Below are 23839 nucleotides of genomic sequence, written 5' to 3' on the forward strand. Positions count from 1 at the left end.
TGACTGTGTTAACCAAAGCAAGACTTCTCTGAACTCAGACCTCAAAGAACAAATAAAGACCTCAACAAGGAGATAAGCAAACAAAAGAGCATAAAAGGAAGCTGGCCAAATTCACAGAAGCAAGGGAATAGAAAAATAAAGCCACTGCAAAAGTGAAAACTCCATCACATGAAGAAAGAAGAGATGCTGCAAAATGTAGCTGGGGCAAAAGGCTTCCGCGCAGTTATACAGATAAAAAAAACACTAAGAGCACTAAAACACTCAAAACAAAGACACTCAAAACAAAGCTCCAAAACGCTGCCACCCTCTGAATGACTTTTAGAAAGCATTGAAAACAAAAACCACGATGCACACAAAGACCACAGAACCAAGGCTGATTTACCTCTGTGCATTCACATAGAATGATTTGCAAGATGCAAATTGTGAAAAACAAGGTTCAGAAAGTGGGTAGAGTAAGTGCTTATTCATGAGACAGAAAAGGATATGCATATGTATGAATGCTCGTATCTGCACAAAAGTGCGTAGAGGGGGCACGTGTTAAACTGTAAACAAGTGTCTCTACGGTGGGAGTGAGGTTGCATGGGTGTGGGCTCAGTCGCATCCAACTCTTTGTGACCGCTGGACTGTAGCCCACCCGGCTCCTCTGTCCACATGGAATTTTCCAGGAGTGCGTTGCCATTTCCTCCTCCAGGGGATCTTCCCACCCCAGGGATTGAACCCATGACTCTTGTGTCTCCTGCACTGGCAGGCAGATTCGCCACCACTTTGAGGTTACTTTTATCATGTACCGTTTTGTGCTGTTTGAATGTTACCACCATCACCACTGCAACAACAAACTTTTCAAATAAAAGGAAAATATACATGTATGTGTACATACATGCACAAACACACACACACACACACACACACCTAACATTAAGTATACGTGAAAGTACGGGCAGTCATACAATGGGAGGCTCCAGTGGCATTTCTCAGTTGGGTGGACCAGTAAGTTTATCAACACTCTTGAACCACTGAATAAATGCACTTTGTTCCCTTTTTTTTTTTTTTTTTTAACAAATCTGATCAAGGTATCGCTCCTCCCTGAACCAGGGAACCAGTTCAGTAATATCATATCATTGGATAACTTCGGTCCTTTCAAAGCTCTTTCATTCAGTTGAGAACGTACAAGGAGGCATAAAGATGTTCCTAGTGTACCAGCCGAATGGATCCTGCACTAAACAAATGTATTTGGCCAAGTTCCAGCCTCTGGGGGCAAGTGGCCAATGGTTCTTTAGACCACCAAAGGACAGGGAGTTCCTGTCTGTCCTTCTGTGGAGATTGAATTTCCTCCTTTTCTGAGGGATTTTTGCCTCTGGCTCTTCCCAGGAGACCCTCAATTTTGAAAGAGTTTATGTTCCTGGAACCAGTTGTTTGCTGACCCATGATGCTGGGAGTTGCCAGAGCTGAGTTGGTGGTACCTGTCTGCTGGATCTTGCATTTCTGGGCACTTTCTCAGTAACACTGTGCCCCAGGGTGGAGTGGCGTGTCTGCCATTAAGTCCAAACCACCTGTGGACTGAGCCCATACCCATGCAACCTCACTCCCACCGTAGAGACACTTGTTTACAGTTTAACACGTGTCCCCTCTATGCACTTTTGTGCAGATACGAGCATTCATACATATGCATATCCTTTTCTGTCTCATGAATAAGCACTTACTCTACCCACTTTCTGAACCTTGTTTTTCACAATTTACAATAAAGTTCTAAGCAGAGAATGCACAAATATAATCTGGCATGGCTATTACTGCTGTCCTGAGGTCTTCACTGTGGCAAACTTGGAAGTCCCAGCTACAGAAGCAGGGTCCCAGAGTTGTCATGGGGGCCCTAATAATAATGTATTCTCTTTTCTACGGCTAGTTTTGAGATGGCAGTGCTTATGCAACAGATAAAAGGTATCAACTTAATTAAAATGGGCAAAAGGCCAAGTGATACACTTAATGTTCCATCTAGAATCTAAGCCTCCAAAAGAAGAAAATATTAATAGGAACCATCTTCCTGTGTCCTCCAAACGAATGTAGTTTATCTGAATCCAGGCTCCGTAGGGCTGATGGTCAGAAACGCACCCATGGAGACATGTTCCGTAGTGAAATCATGACCTTAGTCAAGAAAAGTAAGCTTACCAGCTGCACCAGTTTTAAAAAATCAACGAAGACATCACTTCTCAACATGTTTGGGTCCATGGTTACTGAAAAACAGGGACAGCAAGCCAGGTTAGCACAGGGCCGGGTTGACTGTTCTGTTAAACTGCCCTGTCCTCCAGGGAGACCTCCAGGCCTTGACAGAGCACCGCTGCCTTCTTAAAGTCAATGGAGCCTGTGACTTCTGAAACCCATGAAAACCTACAAAGCCCTCCTCCTCCAGGCAGCCTGGACTGACACCATGAACCCATCACACCAGTCCCAGGTGACTCTTTCCAGGAGTCCTTTTTTATTCATGCACATCCATCACTCGATAGCCATCTTGCTGCCCCTACTAGAAAGACGATGAAGTTGATATGAAGAAAAAATAAGATCTAAAACTGTGGATCTAGACTCCCACTTTAGCGAGATGCTTGGTCATTTGAAAATTTTAAATCAGCCAAGAAACAAGGATGGAGAGGACTTCTTTTCACAATGGGAGCTCTCAAGAGGTTATCCAAAAAAAAAAAAAAAAAAAAGCAACAATAAGGCTGCCACAGAAGTTTCTTCTGTACTTATAAGACATTTACCCCCTTAGATTTAAAGCTCCAGATACCAACACACAGAGCTGTAGCCAGAGTACATGGGGCCGGGACTTGCCCCGCAAGGACCCCACAGTCACACGTGAGGGGCTTCCCTGCAGCTTTCTCAGTTCTTATCTTCCTCCCCATGAGTCCTCTCCCACACTCGAGCTGAACTTATCCACCTTCTAAATCTATATCAAATGTCTTTCTTTTTGTTGCTCTTTTACTGATCTTGTCAAATCACTTCTACCAGCATTCCAAACTGGCACTGACTGAGGTTGTTTCGGGTTCTGCTTCCCAAATGATGCCAGGTTTTTCAAAATAATATAACTAAGAGAGAGAGTCTCTGTAAGAACAAAAACTTTTTTCCCTCTCTTTTAAAGAGGTAATTTCACTGTGGGGGTGGGGGTGGGGGGGCAAGCTCTTGTCTTATTTTCTGGAATATATGTGACATGTGTGCTAAGTCGCTTCAGTCATGTTCTGTGCGACCCTATCCACTGTAGCCTGCCAGGCTCCTCTGTTCATGGGAGTCTCTAGGCAAGAATACTGGAGTAGGTTGTCAATCCTTTCTCCAGAGGATCTTCCTGACCCAGGGATCGAGCCCACGTGGCATATGTCTCCCGCATTGGCAGGCAGGTCCTTTACCTCTAGTGTTACCTGGGAAGCCCATATGTGGCATGTATGCAAACTAATCATGACAATCAGTACCATGGATCCTTGGGATGGGGAACGCTGTTGAAGAAGTGTTCAATAAATTAGTATCTACTGTACAACCGTTAAGTACAGAGTACTATGCAAAGCATTTGCATCTTTTAGCTCACTTAATCTTCATAACAAACTCTGAAGTAAAGAGCATTTCCAGTTTACAGATAAAGACACTGAAGCTCAGAGAAGGTAAGTGTCTTTCCCCAGGTCACACAGCCAGTGAGGTGCAAACCAGGGGCTTGGCTCTGGGTCTGAGCAGAGCCTGTGCCCTCAGTCACATGCCACACTGCACTGTCTCCTTCCTCTACCTTCCAAGGGGATGTACGGGGCATCCTGATTATGGATAAAGGCCAGGTCTAGAGAAGTGACCCCTGAAGCACAGTAAGCATTTGTGAAAAGGCCAGCTGTTAAAGGAGTATTTCATGAAGATCTGAGAAAGCAAACCAAGAGAGAATGAAATTTCAAAAGATATTACATTTTGAACTTGAAAAACTTTATTTAATATGTCTAAAAAGGGGTACATTCTCCATTACAAAAGATGAATGGAAAATACATGACTTCTAGAATTTCTATTTGCTATGTTTAAAAAAAAATATGTGCAACTCTGAAAAATAATGAGGTAAATTTATAATTGCTTCAGATGACCATTATATCTACTACTGTGGGCAAGAATCCCTTAGAAGAAATGGAGTAGCCCTCATAGTCAACTAAAGAGTCTGAAAGGCAGTACTTGGGGGCAATCTCAAAAACAACAGAATGATCTCTGTTTGTTTCCAAGGCAAACCCTTCAACTCTAAGTAATTCAAGTCTATGCCCCAATCACTAATGTCAAAGAAGCAGAAGTTGAATGGTTCTATGAAGACCTACACAACCCTTTAGAGCGAACACCAAAACAAGATGTCTTTTTTACCATAGGGGACTGGAATACAAAAGTAGGAAGTCAAGAGATACCTGGAGTAATAGGCAAGTTTGGCCTTGGAGTACAAAATGAAGCAGGGCAAAGGCTAACAGAGTTTTGCCAAGAGAACATGCTGCTCATAGCAAATACCTTCTTCCAACAACACAAGAGATGACTCTAACACATGGACATCACCAGATAGTCAACACTGAAATCAGATTGATTATATTATTTGTAGCCAAAGATGGAGAAACTCTATACAGTCAGCAAAAACAAGACCGGGAGCTGACTGTGGCTCAGATCATGAACTCCTTATTGCCAAATTCAGACTTAAATAGAAGAAAGTAGGGAAAACCACTAGATCATTCAGCTATGACCTAAATCAAATCCCTTACAATTATACAGTGGAAGTGAGAAATAGATTCAAAGGACTAGATCTGATAGAGTGCCTGATGAACTATGGACAGAGGTTCATAACAGGTACAGGAGGCTGTGATTAAAACTACCTCCAAGAAAAAGAAATGCAAAAAGGCAAAATGGTTATCTGAGGAGGCCTTACAAATAGGCCTTCTCAGGTTGTCTGAAAAAATGAGAGACGTGAAAGGCAAAAGAGAAAAGGAAAGATATACCCATCTGAATGCACAGTTCCAAAGAATAGCAAGGAGAGATAAGAAAGCCTTCCTCAGCGATCAATGCAAAGAAATAGAGGAAAACAATAAAAGGGGAAAGACTAGAGATCTCTTCAAGAAAATTAGAGATACCAAGGGAACATTTCATGCAAAGATGTGCACAATAAAGGACAGAAATGGTATGGACCTAACAGAAGCAGAAGATATTAAGAAGAGGTGGCAAGAATACACAGAAGAACTGTACAAAAAAGATCTTCATCACCCAGATAACCACAATGGTGTGATCACTCACCTAGAGCCAGACATCCTGGAATGCGAAGTCAAGTGGGCCTTAGGAAGCATCACTAAGAACAAAGCTAGTGGAGGTGATGGAATTCCAGTTGAGCTTTTTCAAATCCTAAAAGATGATGCTGAGAAAGTGCTGCACTCAATATGCCAGCACATTTGGAAAACTCAGCAGCGGCCACAGGACTGGAAAAGGTCAGTTTTCATTCCAATCCCAAAGAAAGACAATGTCAAAGAATGTGCAAACTAGCGCACAATTGCACTCATCTCACACTAGCAAAGTAATGCTCAAAATTCTCCAAGCGAGGTTTCAACAGCATGTGAACCGTGAACTTCCAGATGTACAGCTGGATTTAGAAAAGGCAGAGGAACCAAAGATCAAATTGCCAACATCCACTGTATCATAGAAAAAGCAAGAGAGTTACAGAAAAACATCTGCTTCATTGACTAAGCTAAAGCCTTTGACTTTAGCATATCATAATAAACTGTAGAAAATTCTGAAAGAGATGGGAATACCAGACCACCTTACCTGCCTTCTGAGAAACCTGTATGCAGGTCAAGAAGCAACAGTAAGAACTGGACATGGAGCAACAGAGTGGTTCCAAATTGGGAAAGGAGTACATCAAGGCTGTATATTGTCACCCTGCCTGTTTAACTTGTTTAACTTGTATGCAGAGTACATCATGTGAAATGCCAGGCTGAATGAAGCACAAACTAAAATCAAGATTCCTGGGAGAAATATCAATAACCTCAGATATTCAGATGACATCACCCTTATGGCAGAAAGTGAAGAGGAACTAAAGAGCCTCTTGATGAAGGTGAAAGAGGAGAGTGAAAAAGCTGGCTTAAAACTCAACATTCAAAAAACTAAGATGAAGGCATACAGTCCCATCACTTCAAGGCAAATAGATGGGGAAACAATGAAAACAGTGACAGATTTTATTTTCTTGGGCTCCAAAATCACTGCAGATTGTGACTGCAGCCATGAAATCAAAAGATGCTTGCTCCTTGGAAGAAAAGCTATAAGAAACCTAGGCAGCATATAAAAATTAGAGACATTACTTTGCCAATAAAGATCCATCTAGTCAAAGATATGGTTTTTCCAGTAGTCATGTATGGATGTGAGAGCTGGACCATAAAGAAGGCTGAGTGAGTGAGTAAAGTCACTCAGTCGTGTCCGACATTTTGCGACCCCATGGACTGTAGCCCACCAGGCTCCTCTGTCCATGGGATTCTCCAGGCAAGAATACTGGAGTGGGTTGCCATTTTCTTCTCCAGGGGATTTTCCCGACCCAGGGATTGAACCCAGGTCTCCTGCATTGCAGGCAGATGCTTTAACCTCTGAGCCACCAGGGAAGCCCTGGTATAAGAAGGCTGAGTGTTGAACCATTGATGCTTTTGAACTGCAGTGTTGAAGAAGACTCTTGAGAGTCCCTTGGACTACAAGGAGATCAAACCAGTCAATCTTAAAGGAAATCAGTCCTGTTTATTCATTGGAAGGACTGATGCTGAAGATGAAGCTCCAATACTTTGGCTACCTGATATGAAGAGCCGACTCATTAAAAAAGACCCTGATGCTGGGAAAGATTGAGGGCAGGAGGAGAAGGAGACAACAGAAGACAAGATGGTTGGATGGCATCACCAACTCAATTGACATGAGTCTGAGCAAGCTCTGGGAGATGGTGATGGACAGGGAAGCCTGGCGTGCTGCAGTCAATGGGGTCGCAAAGAGTCAGACACTACTGAGCAACTGAACAACAATAAGAAAGATCTGTAAGATTGATATTTTAAGAGGAGCAAAATCAACATACAGAAGAAAAAGGTTTTTTTCTTTTGTAATGAAGGACATTAGTGGGGTATTTGGCGATGTTTGAATAAAGTCTCTATACTAGATAGCATTACTATATCAGTGTTAATTGCCTGATTTTTATAACTACACTTTAGTTACTGAAGAGAATGTCCTTGATCTCAGGAAATACACATAGATATACTTAACAATAAAGTGGTTTATATATGCAAAACAAGTGTCTCAAAAATTATATACAATATATATTATGCATAGATTCATAACACCAACACAGACATGGGAAAGTGAGAGAGAGTAATAAAGTAATAAAGGAAGTAATAAAGTAAAGTGTTAACATCTGGGAAATCTGTGTAGAATATACAGAAATTTTTGCATTAATTTTGCAACTTCTCTGTAAGTCAGAAATTCTTTCAGACTAAAAAGTTTTAAAAACTCAGATTCAGGACATCCCTGGCAGCGCAGCCAATAGAAATCTGCCTGCCAATACAGGGGACATGGGTTCGGGCCCTGGCCAGGGGGGATTCCACATGCCGTGGAGCCACTGGGCCCTTGGGCCACAACTACTGAGCCAAGAGCAGCAGCTCCTGAACCCACGTGTTCTAGAGCCCGTGCTCTGCAACAAGAGACCCGCTCATGGTGAGACGCCAGTGCACCGCAATGAACAGCAGCCCCCACTAAAGAAAGCCCAAGTGCGGCAATGAAGACCCAGAGCAGCCAAAACAAGCTAATTAATTAATTTAAAACAAAACTCATATACAGAAAAATGCATAGAGTAAGCTTCGATTTGTCTTTAACCAACAAAGATATACTCACACACTAGAATACACAGGATGGTTTCTGAGAAATACACAAGCCTCTTGTATTAATAATAGTATTTTATTTTAAAGGCATGGGAATCTGAGGTGGAAGGGAACATGTCTTTCATTTTAAACTCTTTGGCCAGGTTTTATTTTTAAAACATTTTATGTCTATACCATTTTCCCCCTTTTAAACCTTTAACTGTTTGAATGCCAATGATTCTATTTCTCCCCACCGTCCTCTCTTATGAGAGCTCATCTTGCTGTGCATATAGGACTTTTTAGAAGCCCAGCAATGCGCCAAGACTCTGTATCACTAGCTTCATGGGTCCAGAGCAGACCTCCAAGCGTTCCTGGTGCCTCAGCTCTGCTCCTAGGGAAGCCAGAGAGGAAACTGCCATCTCCAGCGCTGCCAGTAAACATTTCTGATATCTCCTGAAAGCTTTCACATAAAAACAGATCATTTTATCCTTTTGTTCGGTCTTAATCCAAATGACATTTCTTTGACTTCTACAATCAAAACCAACACAGAGCACGTGGGGAAGGGGTAACTCTAAACAAAGCATTTTTATACCAAATACAAAGACCACATATTGTATGATTCCATTTATGTGAAATATCCAGAGCAGGCAAATTTATAAAGGCATAAATTAGTGCATAAAGACAAGGGCTGGGAAGGGAGAGAAATAGGAAGTGGCTGATAATAGGTATAAAATTTCTTTTGGGGTGGTAACAATGCTCTCCGATTGGATGACGGTGGTGGTTACACAATTCTGTAAATATACTAAGAGCCATTGAGGGCAGATATACACCTTCACATTCCCACAGAGCTGTTTTAAAAAATCCAAATACATACCATTTTGTAAATACTGTTCTAACTGGTCCCTTCTCTCATCAGCCATAGATGTGGTCATTGCAAGATAGTACTTGGGTGGAAAGGGTGGCAGGCAATTTCCAAACACCTGCTTCAGCTGAAAGATCCAGAAAACACAAGGTTAAGGCAAAGCACCTACCGTTCAAGGTTGGTGAGACACCTAAGCCTCCGCTTGGGGCAAGTCTCTCTCCAGCATGTTATCTAAAATTAACACTTCCTGATGGTCACAAAGAGTCAGACACGACTGAGCGACTGAACTGCACTGACGGTCAAAAGGAGGAAGAGGTGATACCTCGATTTTCTTAAAGAGGATTTTATTTTAGTATAGGTTTCTAGAACACTGTTAGACGTATCTCAGACTGACAACTCCAGTCTGAGTTTGGTAGATTTGGGGTATATTTTAATCTTTCATTTGTTTTTACACAACTGCCCATCAGTCACATCATACAATATTCCTTTAATTCATTCCCCAATAGTATTCATGAAATCAATGATGAGAGTTAGGAATTTAATTCCCCTTCCCCACACCCACCCAATTTGAACAGAGCAGCAGATGCTCAGAGTTGTGCAGTCTAATTTGGTAGCCTCTGATAACACAGCTAGTCCAAACTGAGATGGGAGGTTAAGTGTAAAATACACTCTAGTTTTAAGGGAAGACTTCGTACAAAGGGAAGACAACGTAAAACATTTTGCTAATAACTTTTTAGGAATGTGTATGCTAAGTAGCTTCAGTCGTGTCCGACTCTTTGGACTGTAGACTGCCAGGCTCCTGTCTGTGGGATTCTCCAAGCAAGAATACAGGCATGAGTTGCCATACCCTCCTCAATAACTTTTTATATTTATTGCCTACTGAAATCATAATATTTTAGATGTATCAGATTAAATAAAATATATCATTAAAATTATTCCACCTGCTTTTAAAATCTTTTTTAACATGGTAAAATTTTAACACAAAATTTTGCAGTGTTACATATGTGGCTCACATTCTACTGCTAGTGGACAATGTTGGTTTCTAAAAGTCCTGCAAGGCTGACATATGATCCCAATAGAAACCCTGCCAGACCCCTCCCTCTTCCCCACCCATATATGACCCAAGACCATGACCAGGTTGGAAACCATCTTCATGCAAACTCATAGAGGATGCATCAAAAATAATTTTTAAATTAGGTAATCAAAAATGACCTTCATTCCAGACTCACATTTACAGTGAAAGCTTGAAAATAAGACATCATATTATTCTTTTTAAAGTAGAAGAAAGGAAACCAGTAAGATTTTAACATGGTACCTCTGGAACAGGAAATTTCACTGGCTTAAAGAAAATGAGAGCAGATCTAAGAGAAATGAGACTGCAAATAAGAACGAACTAAAATTCCATTACCTTTGTCAAAAATAGTGTGTGTTGGCAAATATTTACCTTGCACCAGCCCTAACTTCAAAATAGATCTCAAATCTGGCCACTTCTTCCTCCCCCACTGCCATCACTCTTGTCCACACCCCTGTCATCCCTTGTTCCAGGTTATTGCAGTAACTTTCTAACAGATCTCTCTGCCTCCGTGCTTGCTCCCCTTCCGTCTATTCCTAATACAGAATCTACAGTTACTTAAAAGTGTAAGTCAGATCATTCCTCTGCCCTGCACAAAATCCTTCACAGCAGCCCATCTCACTCAAATACGAGCCAAAATCCCAATTCTGGCCCACCGGATAAGATGTCCATAGCCACCCATGACTACTTAAATTTAAACTTAAAATTTAAAATTCAACTCCTCCATCTCACTAACCACATTTCAAATACTCAGTAGCCCCTGGAAACATGGCAAGTTCCTAGTAAACTGGACAAAAAAGATACAGAGCATTTCCACCAGCACAAAAATTTCTATTGGATAGTGTTGATCTAACACTTAGAAAGGTTATTACCTGCCTACCTGAAGGGAAGATACAGCTCCCTTATGTTTTGTTTGGTCTGCTAGGTTGTTTGTTTGATTTCTAGGGAATCTAAATTTGATGCCAACATTTATTTTTGCAATTTAAAAATATTCAAGTTATATTCTGGAGAGAATATAAAATGGCACAGCCACTTTGGAAGAACTTTTGGCAATTTCTTACAAGGTAAACATAGTTTTACCACATAATTCAGCAACTACACTCCTAGTTATTCACCCAACAGATTTGAAAACTGTGGCCACAAAAAAAACAGCATACAAACATTTAGAGGTGCTTTACTCATCATCACCAAAATCTGAAAGCAACCGAGATATCCTTCAATAGGTGAATGGATAAACAAACTCTGGTCTATCCCTACCATGGAATATTCCCCAGCAATAAAAAGAAATGAGTTGTCAAGCCACAAAAAGACATAGAGGAAACTGAGATACACATTGATAAATAAAAAGTCAATCTGAAAAAACACACTATATGACTTCAATGATATGATATTCTTGGGGGAAAAGCAAAATGATAGAGAGAGTGAAAATATCCATGGTCACCAGGAGCTTGGAAAAGGGCTGTGTTGAACTGGTGAAGCCCATGGAACCTTTCAGGGTGAAACTGATCTGTATGATACTATGGTACAGGATACTAGGCATTTGCTAAACCTACTGAACTTTACAACACAACTTCAATGTGTGCAAATATTTAAAGAATCATTTAGGAAGTGGGGGGAAACCCAGAATGGAATGCAGAATGTGAGCAAACAATTTAACTATATTATAAATACATGAAACAACTGGTGTGAAGGGAATGAGGGAAAAGGTGCTGATGCAAGTCACTCTGCAAATGAGTGGTGTCTGTAAAATTAAAGGCAAGAGCAGCTGTACAGAAGCGCTGAGCTCAGCTGATAAAATTGTTTCCTACGTGGATACAGGTTAACCATTCTGGTACCTCTATATGTGCCCACAGAATGGAACAATCAAGTCAACGGGTGGCAGGTGGTGTGAGTGGTTTCTCACTGTTGTAATGAGACTTTTCAGATAAAGGAACAGGCTAGAGCGAGCCATGTGGTGATGGGTTACCATTGAAGACATCGGTATGAACTCAGGTTTAATTTAATTTAGACACAGATGGCTACATGCAGAGGTATTTATTTATAGACATGCATATATGCACATATGTTTTCTTGCTCTTTAAGCTGAGAGGGTCTAAAAGCAATGACACTACGGCAGTGGAGAACACATCTAGTGCCAGATATTGGTTTCTAATGTTATTCTCTAATAAAAGCAACTAGGACTCCATGAAGAAATGGTTGGTTCTAGGAATGAGGCAGGAAATACACAAGACGAGTCTGGGACTGGGACTTCCCTAAGGTGCAGTGGTTAAGACTCTACGCCTCCAATGCAGAGGGTACGGGTTCGATCCCTGGTTGAGGAACAAAAATCCCACCTGCCACACAGTGGGGCCAAAGAAAAAGAAAAGATGAATCTGGGGAATCTTGTAGTGCCAGAAAATAAGAAAGTGTGCAAAGCAAACAAAAGTCAACAATAGGGGTATGTCAAAGAAACAGGAACAAACTGAAAGAGCTCCCACAGGCCAAGCTGAAACAATTTGAACAATAAAATAAAGTCTAATTGAAGTACAGCCCAAAGTATAAAGTAAATATCCAGGAGTCCACTCCAGGAGTATTATATCCAGGAGTCTATAATAATTTATAGTCCAGATATAAATTATTGACTAAATAAATAAATCAGAGAGAATAGACAAATCCTGGTGCAGAAGAATCCCAAATAATGTATGTAGATACTTCATGCCACAAGGAGATGGAACATAAATCCTCAGTCTTTAAGTGTGGTCTGTGCATGGTGACCTCCCTCCTAGGAGCACAGTGTGGAAAGGCCAGGAAAGAAGTAACTTTATATGGAGAAACCTGACCAATACTCCCTCAGCCAGGTGACCAAGGGTAATATCAAGAATGTTAGATTGATAGCAACTGCCCCAGACAAGATGTGATTAGAAGCACTTGTCCCCCAGGGTCTTTCTCTCAAAACCATAAACCCAGTCTGGTCATCTGAAACATCAGACCAAGTCCAATAGAGGGACATTCCACAAACTACCTGCCTGATACTCCTCAAAATTGTCAAAATCATGAACAAGAGGAAAGCCTGAGAAATGGTCACAGTCAAGAGGAGCCTAAAGCGACACGACAGTTTAATGTGGGGCCTGGATGTGGCCTTGGAACAGAAGGACATTAAGTAAAGACCAAAGAAGTTGGAATAAACGATAGACTATAGTTTGTAATTCTGCATCAATACGGGTTCATTGTATTAAGTCACTTTTAGTCGTCTCCAACTCTGTGGGACCCCATGGACTGTAGCCCACCCAGGCTTCTCTGTCCATGGGATTTTCCAGGCAAGATGACTGGAGTGGGTTGCCATTTCCTCCTCCAGGGGACCTTCCCGACCCAGGGACTGAACCGGCATCTCTTAGTTCTCCTGCATTGGCAGGTGGGTTCTTTACCACTAGCACCGCCTGGGAAGCCCCTGTAATCCAAGTACCATACCTACGGAAAACAGGGTGCAAGGGAGATGAGAACTCTGTTCCACCTTTGCACTTAAAAAATAATAATAAATCTGAGATTGGTCCACAAAAATAATGTTTATTTTTTTAAAAAAGGAAAACCGATGCTCTGGCCTCTCTTAATAAAACAAGAAGGTCTAGAATCACTTGAGTTTATATTCTCTCAGGCTGTTTCTACTACCCCTGCTGCTGCTGCTGCTGTTGCTAAGTCACTTCAGTCCTGTTCGACTGTGTGAGACCCCAGAGACGGCAGCCCACCAGGCTCCCCTGTCCCTGGGATTCTCCAGGCAAGAAACTGGAGTGGGTTGCCATTTCCTTCTCCAATGCATGAAAGTGAAAAGTGAAAGTGAAGTTGCTCAGTCATGTCTGACTCTTAGCGACCCCATGGACTGCAGCGCACCAGGCTCCTTGGTCCAAGGGATTTTCCAGGCAAGAGTATGGAAGTGGGGTGCCATTGCCTTCTCCGACCACCCCTACTGCCTCTCATTTATTTTTTTAATATAAATTTATTTATTTTAATTGGAGGCTAATTACTTTACAATATTGTATTGGTTTTGCCATACATCAACATGAATCCGCCACGGGTATACACGTGTTCCCCATCCTGAACCCCTTTCCCACCTCCCTCCCCGTACCATCCCTCTGGAAGCAAAAATAAACAAATGGGACAAAATTAAAATTAAAAGCTTCTGCACAACAAAGGAAACTATAAGCAAGGTGAAAAGACAGTCTTCAGAATGGGAGAAAATAATAGCAAATGAAGCAACTGCCTCTTATTTAAATTACCTGCCCGATAGAGATGCAGACACAGAGAAGAGCCGTGTGGACACAGTGGGGGGTGGGTGGAAGGAGAGGGTGGGATGAACTGAGAGAGTAGCGCTGAAACATACCCAGTACCATACATAAAACAGATCACTACTGGGAAGTTGCTGCATAAACAGGGAGCTCAACCTAGTGCTCGGTGACAACCTAGAGGGGCGGGATGGCGTGGGAGGTTCAAGAGGGAGGAGACACATATATACTTATGACTGATTCACGCTGTTTTATGGCAGAAACCAACACGACATTGTAAAGCAATTATCCTCCAATTGAAAATAAATTTTATAAAATGGAAACAATAAATTACCCGCCAGATTCCAGTAGTTATTTGTCATTTTTTCTTTAAATCTAGCAGTATAAAATATTAGAGCAACAATTCTGTTTCTTTTAAATTTGAGGAAATCTTCCTGCCATGCCAGAGAGGATCCACAGGCCCCTCAGTCATTGCATCATCCCAGGCAAGGGATTCATGCACCCCTCTCTGCTAATTCCATTAAGTAGAAGCAGGAATTGGTCTTCTTTGCATGCACTTATTTCCTGATTAACTGATTGAGTGATCTTTAAAAGGCAATCTTCTTCTTGTCAAGTGTTCATAAACATCACTGCTGCTGCTGCTGCTAAGTCGCTTCAGTTGTGTCCAACTCTGTGCAATCCCATCGACAGCAGCCCACCAGGCTGCCCCATCCCTGGGATTCTCCAGGCAAGAACACTGGAGTGGGTTGCCATTTCCTTCTCCAATGAATGAAAGTGAAAAGTGAAATTGAAGTCACTCAGTCATGTCCGACTCTTAGCGACCCCATGGACTGCAGCCTACCAGGCTCCTCCGCCCATGGGATTTTCCAGGCAAGAGTACTGGAGTGGGTTGCCACTGCCTTCTCCGCATAAACATCACAGATGCTCCCAAATGGGTGGGAACCACAGTATCCTTGAACCAGCAGGGCTATCTGGGTTATCCAGGGGAGATCTGGGAGGAGCCCTACAGCCAAGAGCTGGATGAAAAGTCAACAAGGATTAAGGTCCTAATACCCACCCCAGAGCCAAAACTCTCCCGGCAGGTTTTACAACCACAGCTGACTTCTCAAGGAATCTTTCCCCTCCTTTCTCAAGCACTGGTCTAAGGGGGAAAATAAACACAACAAACTGAGCAGTAAAGTCCACCAAAGGTCAATCACAACCACACAAATTCTTCAACTCTACCAAAATATAGTCTTTTCTATTGGTCTCAAATAGTACATAGTTTACCTATTAAAAGCACTCACATACTGAGAATTATCTGTTATTAGAGTTAGCCCCTGGAGACGGCAATGGCAACCCACTCCAGTACTCTTGCCTGGAAAATCCCATGGGCAGAGGAGCCTGGTGGGCTGCAGTCCATGGGGTCGCTAAGAGTTGGACACAACTGAAGCAACTTAGCAGCAGCAGAGTTAGCCCCAACACTCAAAAACTGTTTCAAGAGATCAGAAGGAAAATGCACCTCTTGTGTTCTTTTAGTAAGAGGTGTTTTTGTTTGCTTGCTTTGAAAAATCATGTTCAGGTAACATTATTTTTTTTAATTCCAGCACAGTCTCCTGCTCCAATTTCTCCATTGCACAATTCTGCCTCTTAACATGAACAGAACTCTACTGGCCAAATGAACCTTGATGTCAAGGTGGGAGGATGTGGTCAGATTGCCTTCGTTATCAAGGTGGGAGGATGACCGGGTTCATGGCCATGATGATCATCTACTTCACAGGACTGTACTGAGGAAGAAATGGGAAAATACACAAGACTGATGTTCTTTGGTACAACATCCCACAGTCCAGGTTGATTTGAGCTGTGACCTTTTATCTGGAGATGCCATATGCACTTGCAGCCCCTATTTCTATCCTTGGTGGTGACCTGGGACAAGTGGAATCAAAGTCACCACACTGTCCTCTTGATAGCCTCTGTTTCTGATGTTGACTCAGTCATCCCACCTTCCAAGGCCCCTTGTATTAAAAATCTCAGATTGTCCAGATAAAGGGTCACAAGCTCAAATCAACCTGGACTGTGGGATTTTGTACCAAAGAACATCAGTCTTGTGTGTTTTCCCATTTCTTCCTCAGTACAGTCCTGTGAAGTAGGCGATCATCATGGCCATGAACCCTGTCACCCTCCCACCTTGATCATGAGGGCAATCTGACCACATCCTCCCACCTGGACAACAAGGTTAGTTGACAATGAGTAACTCAGGCAGCTGAAGTGACTTAAACCAAGATCAATGAGCAGCAGAACTTGGACACAGTCTTTTCACCACTTTTTCTTTCTCCTTGCCCTCTTTCCCTCCCATCCTCCTCCTCCATCAAATCTCTATTGGGCCTCTCCTAAGACAGGATTCTGTGCTGGATACGCTATGCCTACAGCCTTCATTCATTCCTTCATTTAAGCATGTGGGCTTCTTAACTAAATAAAGAGGGGAAACAAAATCTTCATACAAAGAAGGGGAAAGCGACAAGGTCTAAACACAAAGTGGCACAGGAATCAGAGAAAGGCGTCTTGTGCAATTAAGGGGGACTTCCCAGAGGAGGTGGAGCTCAAGGTGACCCTTGAGAAAGGCTGGTCTCTAACCCATGGCCCAGCAGGCAGAGGCCTTCTCAGGAGGGGGAAGTGAGCCAGGGAGTGGCAACCGGCCAGCTCGTGAGAACAGACGGTCTGAGTCAGGGAGAAGAAATATCAGGTAGGAGCCAGACTGAGTCAGCACCTGGCAGGGAAGAAGACTGAACCAGTGCGGAGCCCTCCTCTCGCACGGAGGATCCTTTGCAAGGCTCGTCAGCATTGTTATGACTGATGCCAGCAGGGCATTTCCAAAGAGGCAAGCATCCTTGCCACAGAGTCCAGCCTCATTTACACAGGATGGCCAAAATGAGCCAGTTAAAGGTTTCTTTCACAGATTTAACTCCTCTTGAGGGAGGTGGTACAGGCAAGGGCATAGATCAAACCGATTTTATTCATTTAGAGGCACAGAAAGCAGTCAGGTCAGGGAGTTCCCGTGGCAGAGAGATGAATAACACTCAGCAGTGGAAGGGAAGCTGCCAGAACTTGAGAGCCTCCGTGGGAACTGGGCTGCCGGCCATGACTTCAGAGAGCACGGGTCACAGCTGACCTCTGGGAAACACAACCATCTTTCCTCAGGTCAGTCTTATACGCATTAGCCTCCCATAGAAGGGGCAGGGGCCACATCACCTCAGTCAGGTTCTCCTTCTCAATTGCAGAGGGCTTCCCTGGTGGCTCAGATGATAAGGAATCTGCCTGCAATGCAGGAGACCTGGGTTTGATCCCTGGGTTGGGAAGATCCCCTGGAGAAGGGAATGGTTACCCACTCCAGTATTCTTGCTGGAGAATTCCACAGACAAAGGAGCCTGGAGGGCTACCATCCATGGTGTCACAAAGAGTCTGACATAACTGAAAGACTTCCACTCCATCAATATACAAAATAGAAATCCAATTCGTAAATCCAAAAAACACATGTGCTAAAAGTCAGAGTCTTCACTTAATTTAACATAGGCTTGCCATTTAATAGATACATAGTAAATATTCTTAAGTAAATGAGTAATCAGTTAAGCCTATTAAGATGAAATTTCTGTTCTATTGTGATGCAGAACTTCCAAATCAATTGGAAATAAACTTCTACTCACCAAACAGACACAGGACACACACATTCATAAACACAGATGGGGACTTACTTTATATTGTCTCCTTTTTTATTGTGCTCAGTATTAATATTAAATCAGATTAAGAATTCTTAGCCATTTCACATCTTCCATGGAGTAGGAAGAATAAAAACTGCTGAGAAGAGGCTGGGGGAAGTCAGCCAACCTTTTGGTCTCTGACTTAGGGTTGCCAGATAAAATAGAGGATGCCCAGTTAAGAGTATCTCAAATATTGCAGGAAATAGTCTAGTACTTTGCCAACAAATGTCCGTCTAGTCAAGGCTATGGTTTTTCCAGTGGTCATGTATGGATGTGAGAGTTGGACTATAAAGAAAGCTGAGCGCCAAAGAATTGATGCTTTTGAACTGTGGTGTTGGAGAAGACTCTTGAGAGTCCCTTGGACTGCAAGGAGATCCAACCAGTCCATCCTAAAGATCAGTCCTGGGTGTTCATTGGAAGGACTGATGCTGAAGCTGAAACTCCAATACTTTGGCCACCTGATGCGAAGAGCTGACTTATTTGAAAAGACCCTGATGCTGGGAAAGATTGAGGGCAGGAGGAGAAGGGGATGACAGAGGATGAGATAGTTGGATGGCATCACCGACTCGATGGACATGGGTTTGGGTTGACTCCGGGAGTTGGTGATGGACAGGGAGGCCCGGTGTGCTGTGGTTCATGGGGTCGCAAAGAGTCGGACATGACTGGGCGATGGAACTGACTGATACTAGACAAGTATTTGTTATTTTTATGAAATTCACATTTAACTGAGGATCCTATATTTTTATTTGCTAAATCTAGCAAACTTACTTGGACTTTTCATCTATAAAACAGGAGTAATGATAACGATTGCAATGCCAACCTTATAGGGGCTTCTTGGGCAGGTGGAATAAAATCTTATGCCAGGAACTCTAAGGACAGAAAGCAGATCTTGTTGTCTGGGACTTGAGGTAAAGGGAAGGGATCAAGGGCAAAGGGGACAAGGAAACATTATGAGTGTGGAAATTGTTCTCTGTCTTGATTATGGTGGCAGTAGATTAAATATATTTATAGTTCATCACACTAGACACATACAATTGGGGAATTTTATTATACTATGCTTAAATAAAGTAAAAAAAAAGTTAGCTTAGGATGCAGTTGTTTTTCTGATAGTCTGTTTTTCTGATATTTTGCCAACTTTGATAAGGAACCACAAAATGGTTAGAGCAGGTTCCAAAGATCAAATCTAGGATCCAACACTTGGAGTGGTATGACCCTGGGCAAGGTGTACCTCAGTTTTCTCATCTGTTAAATGGGGCTAATTATAATCCTAGCTCATAAGACTGTTATAAAAATTAAACACAATATTACATATAAAGCTCTTGGCACCAACCTTAGCACAGAGTAACTGTTATTGTTCTAAATTAATAAAACCAATAGCCACCTCCTAATATCTAAGTAGTTTATTTAAAAGGAACTGTTCCTACAGAAAAGGGAAACAATGATACATGTAAGATGGTTGGAAATGGCTAAAGAAATCCTCACTTTAGAATTTTGGAAAACAAACACAAAATATTCATCAGTATCCATTGTATACTCTACAAAAGGCAGATCTTTGTGGAGATCAGAAGAACTGGCTTTATGTTTCTGCTTCAGGGCCTGCTAGGATTTGATAGGTCTGAATTTTTCTGAAAACAAGCATTTTTCTGAGTCGGTTAAGGAAGGCTTGACAAGCCTCTGCGTCAGTAAATATTTACGGAGCACATAAACTATGCGCCAGGTTCCCTGAGAACCTGGATTCTAATCTTCACAAGAGCCTTGTGAAGCTGACACCCACAACCACCTACCTGATCATTTCTGAGGACAAAATTGAAGGTCAGAGAAGAGGTGAGGTGTCCAGCCAGGAAGTGGTCAGTCCATCTCTCCCTTCTCCTCTCTGCCGACTCCTGCTTTTACCTGTGATGGCCACCTCCCCATCACAACCTCACACGCAGGGAGGCAGATGAGGGTGGGAGTTCATCCTCATGTTCATCCTACAACTGCCTAAACCAACCATACTGTCTCTTCCTTTGAGTTCCCCATCTGTAGTCCTCCCAACTCCCCAGGCAGGTTTCAGTCACAAGTATCTTGTCATCCTTCAAAAGTCTGAATCCATGCCCTTTTTATTCAGACACTGACAGTCATTCCTGAGGACCCACTGGGTCACAGGCACTGTGTTAGGTGCTAGCAATTCAAAAATGACCACAAAAAGTCACAACCATATTACACCTGTTTTCCCTGAATCCAGAGAAACTTAGTCATACCTTGAAAATGGACTTTTCCAACACACTGGAATGTATGAGGGAGAAGGCTCACTTCAGTGACTATTTTATAATAGTATAATAATGGAACTGAGCTGTACATCAACAGAAAACGGTCTTAAAGAAATACGATCTATTTACTCACTAGAAACCAGAGATTATCTGAAAGGACTCTCCCCAAAATGTTAATATCTATTGCCGAGGCAAGCTTTTTTCTTTTTCCTTTTTTCTTTCTAACTTTAGGTATGTGTTCTTTATAATTGGGATACAAAATCTTAAAAAAAAAAAAAACAAACAAAAACTGCATGAAGGTGGGGGAAAGATGAAGTTCATTTCCAAACTTCCATGTAATTCTCTAACCCACTTTGATGATTTGCAACACTTCCTTGTTAGGATAACAAAACCCATTAGGCCTGGTTAATAAATCAGTCTGCATGCTGGAAGAAAGTGTCATTAGGACATCAGAGTGAGAAACTAGAGTGGAAAATGGCCTTCTAATTTAATGATTCCTCTGTTTCCTGGCTTTCCAATCTGCCCATATTTGAAGCCTATGAATACTTTCCCTTGAAAACAAAAATAGAGACACACCTTTTCAAAGGGGGGAAAATTAAACTCTGGGAGAAAGAAAGTGTTAGTCACTCAGTTGTGTCCAACTCTTTGCAACCCCATGGATTGTAGCCCGCCAGGATCCTCTGTCCATGGAAATCTCCAGGCAAGAATAGTGGTATGGGTTGCCATTCCCTTCTCCATGGGATCTTCTCAACCCAGGGATTGAACCTGGGTCTCCTGCATCACAGGCAGATTCTTTGCCATCTGAGCCACCAGCGAAACCCAATACTCACATACGAGAGACTGAAGACTACACCTCGATCTAGACTTGGTTTGCTCATTTTGCACAAGGATATTGTCTTGGGAAAACAACTGGCATTGAAATGGAGCCCAGGTTGGGCTGGTGGGGATCACCAGGCTGGGGTGGGTTGGATAATTAATTACCTATGGCACCCCACCTCACCTCACAGCACTAGGTGATTAGACCAGGTAACATGTATTCATTGAGCTATATGCGAAGCAATTCACGATTAACCAGTTACCACGACTCGGATTAGGAGCCCAAAGCCCTCAGGAAGTGCGGTGTCTTGTCAGGGTCAAGCACCCAGAGCCCACGGGCCACACTGGAGTCGGGTGGGTGGGCTTGGACCCGCCTTGGTCCTCTCACCTGTTCGTTCCAACGATGCAGCTGGCTGTAACGCACCTTGCAGAACAGAAACCCGTCCAGGTACACGGAATACAGCTGCAAACAGAGACATCAGAGTCCGAGTTAGCCGAGTGAGGTGAACCCCCATCTTGTCCCTGCCCAGTCTCACCCCGAGCCCCCTGACGCACTACGTAGCGGCCCCCCAGCGCGTCGGGCCGCTGCTGGGACACCGGGATGCAGAAATGCATCTTCATGGCTCTGGCGGCGGCCCGGGGCGGCGCTGGGAACCCGGCCCGCGGCTGCGGCGGCGGCGCGGTCCTCGGCTCTGAGTCCCGCGGCGGTGGGTGCAGCGGCGGGTCCCGCGGTCCGCTCGCCTCGGGTGTCCTCAGGTGCGGCCCGCCTCCTGGTCCCCGCCCCGCTCCGACTGGACCACTCGGGGCCCCCGAACGGAAGGAGGCGAAGTGAGGCCACCGTCCACGCCCCACAGCCAGTCTGCGCCCCAGGCGGGGCTTCAGGTGCTCCGCGGGGCCAGGGACGGAATTCAATATAGACGCTAGAAAGTGCCAGTGCCCGCCTTGGGCCAGAGGCTTCACCGTGGGGTCTGTGGACTCCCGGGGGCTCTTTAGGGGAAAATGTGCATGGATGGGTGGGGCGATGGAATTCTTCTGAGAAGGTCCTGGGTTTCATCAGACTTTCAGAGGGTTCCTTGGACCCACGAAAGTTACAAATAGTTGCTCCGGCAGCATGGATGTCGTGTGCACCTGTCAACTGTGTAACTCACTAACTACTCCCCACCCCGCCGGGCATCTCAGGCTCCTTGCTGGGCGTTAGGCGGTGGGGGGTGCACAGCCCAGGAGAACCCCGTCTTCTCCAAGTGTGGGCTCCAGGGCCGCATTCTGATCTCTGTGGCCAGCAGAATGTCCAGGATCCCTTCCATTGGGTCCATCATGACAGAGACAGATCACGCTCAGACCCACCTTCAGACTCCAAATGTTGACATTTTTTTTTTTGCAAGTCAGTGTCCTGATAGGATTGAAAAACATTGTGTCCCATTGCGAGCCAACATTGCCTGCAGTACACTGTGAATTAAGACTTTCAACATATGCCTGCTGCTGCTGCTGCTGCTGTAAGTTGCTTCAGTCGTGTCCGACTCTGTACGACCCCATAGACAGCAGCCCACCAGGCTCCACCGTCCCTGGGATTCTCCAGGCAAGAACACTGGAGTGGGTTGCCATTTGCTTCTCCAATGCATGAAAGTGAAAAGTGAAAGTGAAGATGCTCAGTCGTGTCCGACTCTTCACGACCCCATGGACTGCAGCCTACCAGGCTCCTCCGTCCATGGGATTTTCCAGGCAAGAGTACTAGAGTGGGGTGCCATTGCCTTCTCCTACATCTAGTAATTATCCTGGGCTTCCCAGGTGACTCAGTGGTAAAGAATCTGCCTGCCAACACAGGAAACTCAAGAGAAGTGGGTTTGATCCCTGGGTGGGGAAGGTCCCCTGGAGGAGGAAATAGCCACCCATTCCAGTACTCTTGCGAGAGTACAAAAATTCCATGGGCAGAGGAGCCTGGTGGGCTACAATCCATGGAGTCACAAAAGAGTAGGATATGACTTAGTGACTAAACAACAAGTAATTACCCTATGACTAGAACATTTGTATTACATTCAGTATTTTGTATTAACATTTGTTAAAGGCAATACTTAAGATATGCCATAGTATTTGCAATACAACTTTAGGATTTTCTAAAATACTAAATATCTTTCCTTAAAAAGAAAAAAAGAAAACCAAAAACTTTTTTCCCTTTAATACACCAGAAACCTCATCAAATGGAAGTGGTTTGGGCTACTCTTGATCCTCAAGAAGCCCTGATTTCAAACAGGTGCCAGCACCCAGTTAGCCGGGTTCCCCTAAACTCCTTGGTCTCTGGACTAACCATCTTCAGTTCTTTCAGCAGTCTCTCATTTTAATTGGAAAGTAATCCTCCTAATTCTCTTATTTTAGTTAAGCCAAAATAGCATTCCTGCTGCCTGGTCATCAGGGTGGAGGGTGGAGGGAGGTAGAAGTCCCACGCGCGTCTGTCATAGGTGGGCCCTGGGCTCTCTCCTCACTTCCTGTCCTTTGTGTGTGGTGTGTTAAGTCACTTTTAGTCGTGTCCGACTTTTGGGGACCCCAGAAACTGTAGCCTGCCCAGGCTTCTCTGTTCATGGGATTTTCCAGGCAAGAATACTGGAGTGGGTTGCCATTTCCTCCTCCAGGGGACCTTCCCGACCCAGGGATTGTACCAGCATCTCTTAGTTCTCCTGCATTGGCAGTCAGGTTCTTTACCACTAGCACCACCTGGGAAGCCCAAGGTGGACATTGGGCTTTATCCTGTCCTTTATCCTCCCATTAAGTCTTCCAGGTAAACATGAAGAGTAACATCCTACCCACGACAGGCCAGAGAATGAGGTAGCTTTTCCAAGTCACAGATCACTTTTTCATAGGTCCAAATAGTTTATTCTAGAACTTCAGCAGAACCACGGAAAGCCCTTTAAGATGCTTATCACTGGGTGAGAACTGAGGGCCTGACGTGAGAAGCCGAGACAGGGAAGGAGCACAGCACTGCTAAACCCCATTGGTTCCCACCAGCTTGCT

General features: G+C 43.7%; 1 protein-coding gene across 4 annotated transcripts in view; it reads right to left on the reverse strand.

Annotated features, from left to right (window-relative positions):
* The window catches only part of SNX31 (sorting nexin 31), an 85088-nt gene extending 62958 nt beyond the window's left edge, over positions 1–22130 (reverse strand). The window contains exons 1-4 of one of the 4 annotated variants that reach the window (XM_025265087.3): positions 21392–22130; positions 21225–21299; positions 8722–8836; positions 2164–2228 (exon numbers count right to left, since the gene is read on the reverse strand). In XM_025265087.3, the coding sequence (XP_025120872.3) occupies positions 2164–2228; positions 8722–8836; positions 21225–21299; positions 21392–21457 (321 nt within the window). In that variant the 5' untranslated portion in view covers positions 21458–22130. Of the gene's footprint in view, positions 1–2163; positions 2229–8721; positions 8837–21224; positions 21300–21391 lie in introns of those variants that run through there. The other 3 variants (XM_025265088.3, XM_006055233.4, XM_044928574.2) reach the window with 3 other exon arrangements.
* Between the last annotated feature and the right edge of the window lie 1709 nt (positions 22131–23839).

The sequence above is a fragment of the Bubalus bubalis genome, chromosome 15 (assembly GCF_019923935.1).
Source record: "Bubalus bubalis isolate 160015118507 breed Murrah chromosome 15, NDDB_SH_1, whole genome shotgun sequence".
NCBI classification, from domain to species: Eukaryota; Metazoa; Chordata; class Mammalia; order Artiodactyla; family Bovidae; genus Bubalus; species Bubalus bubalis.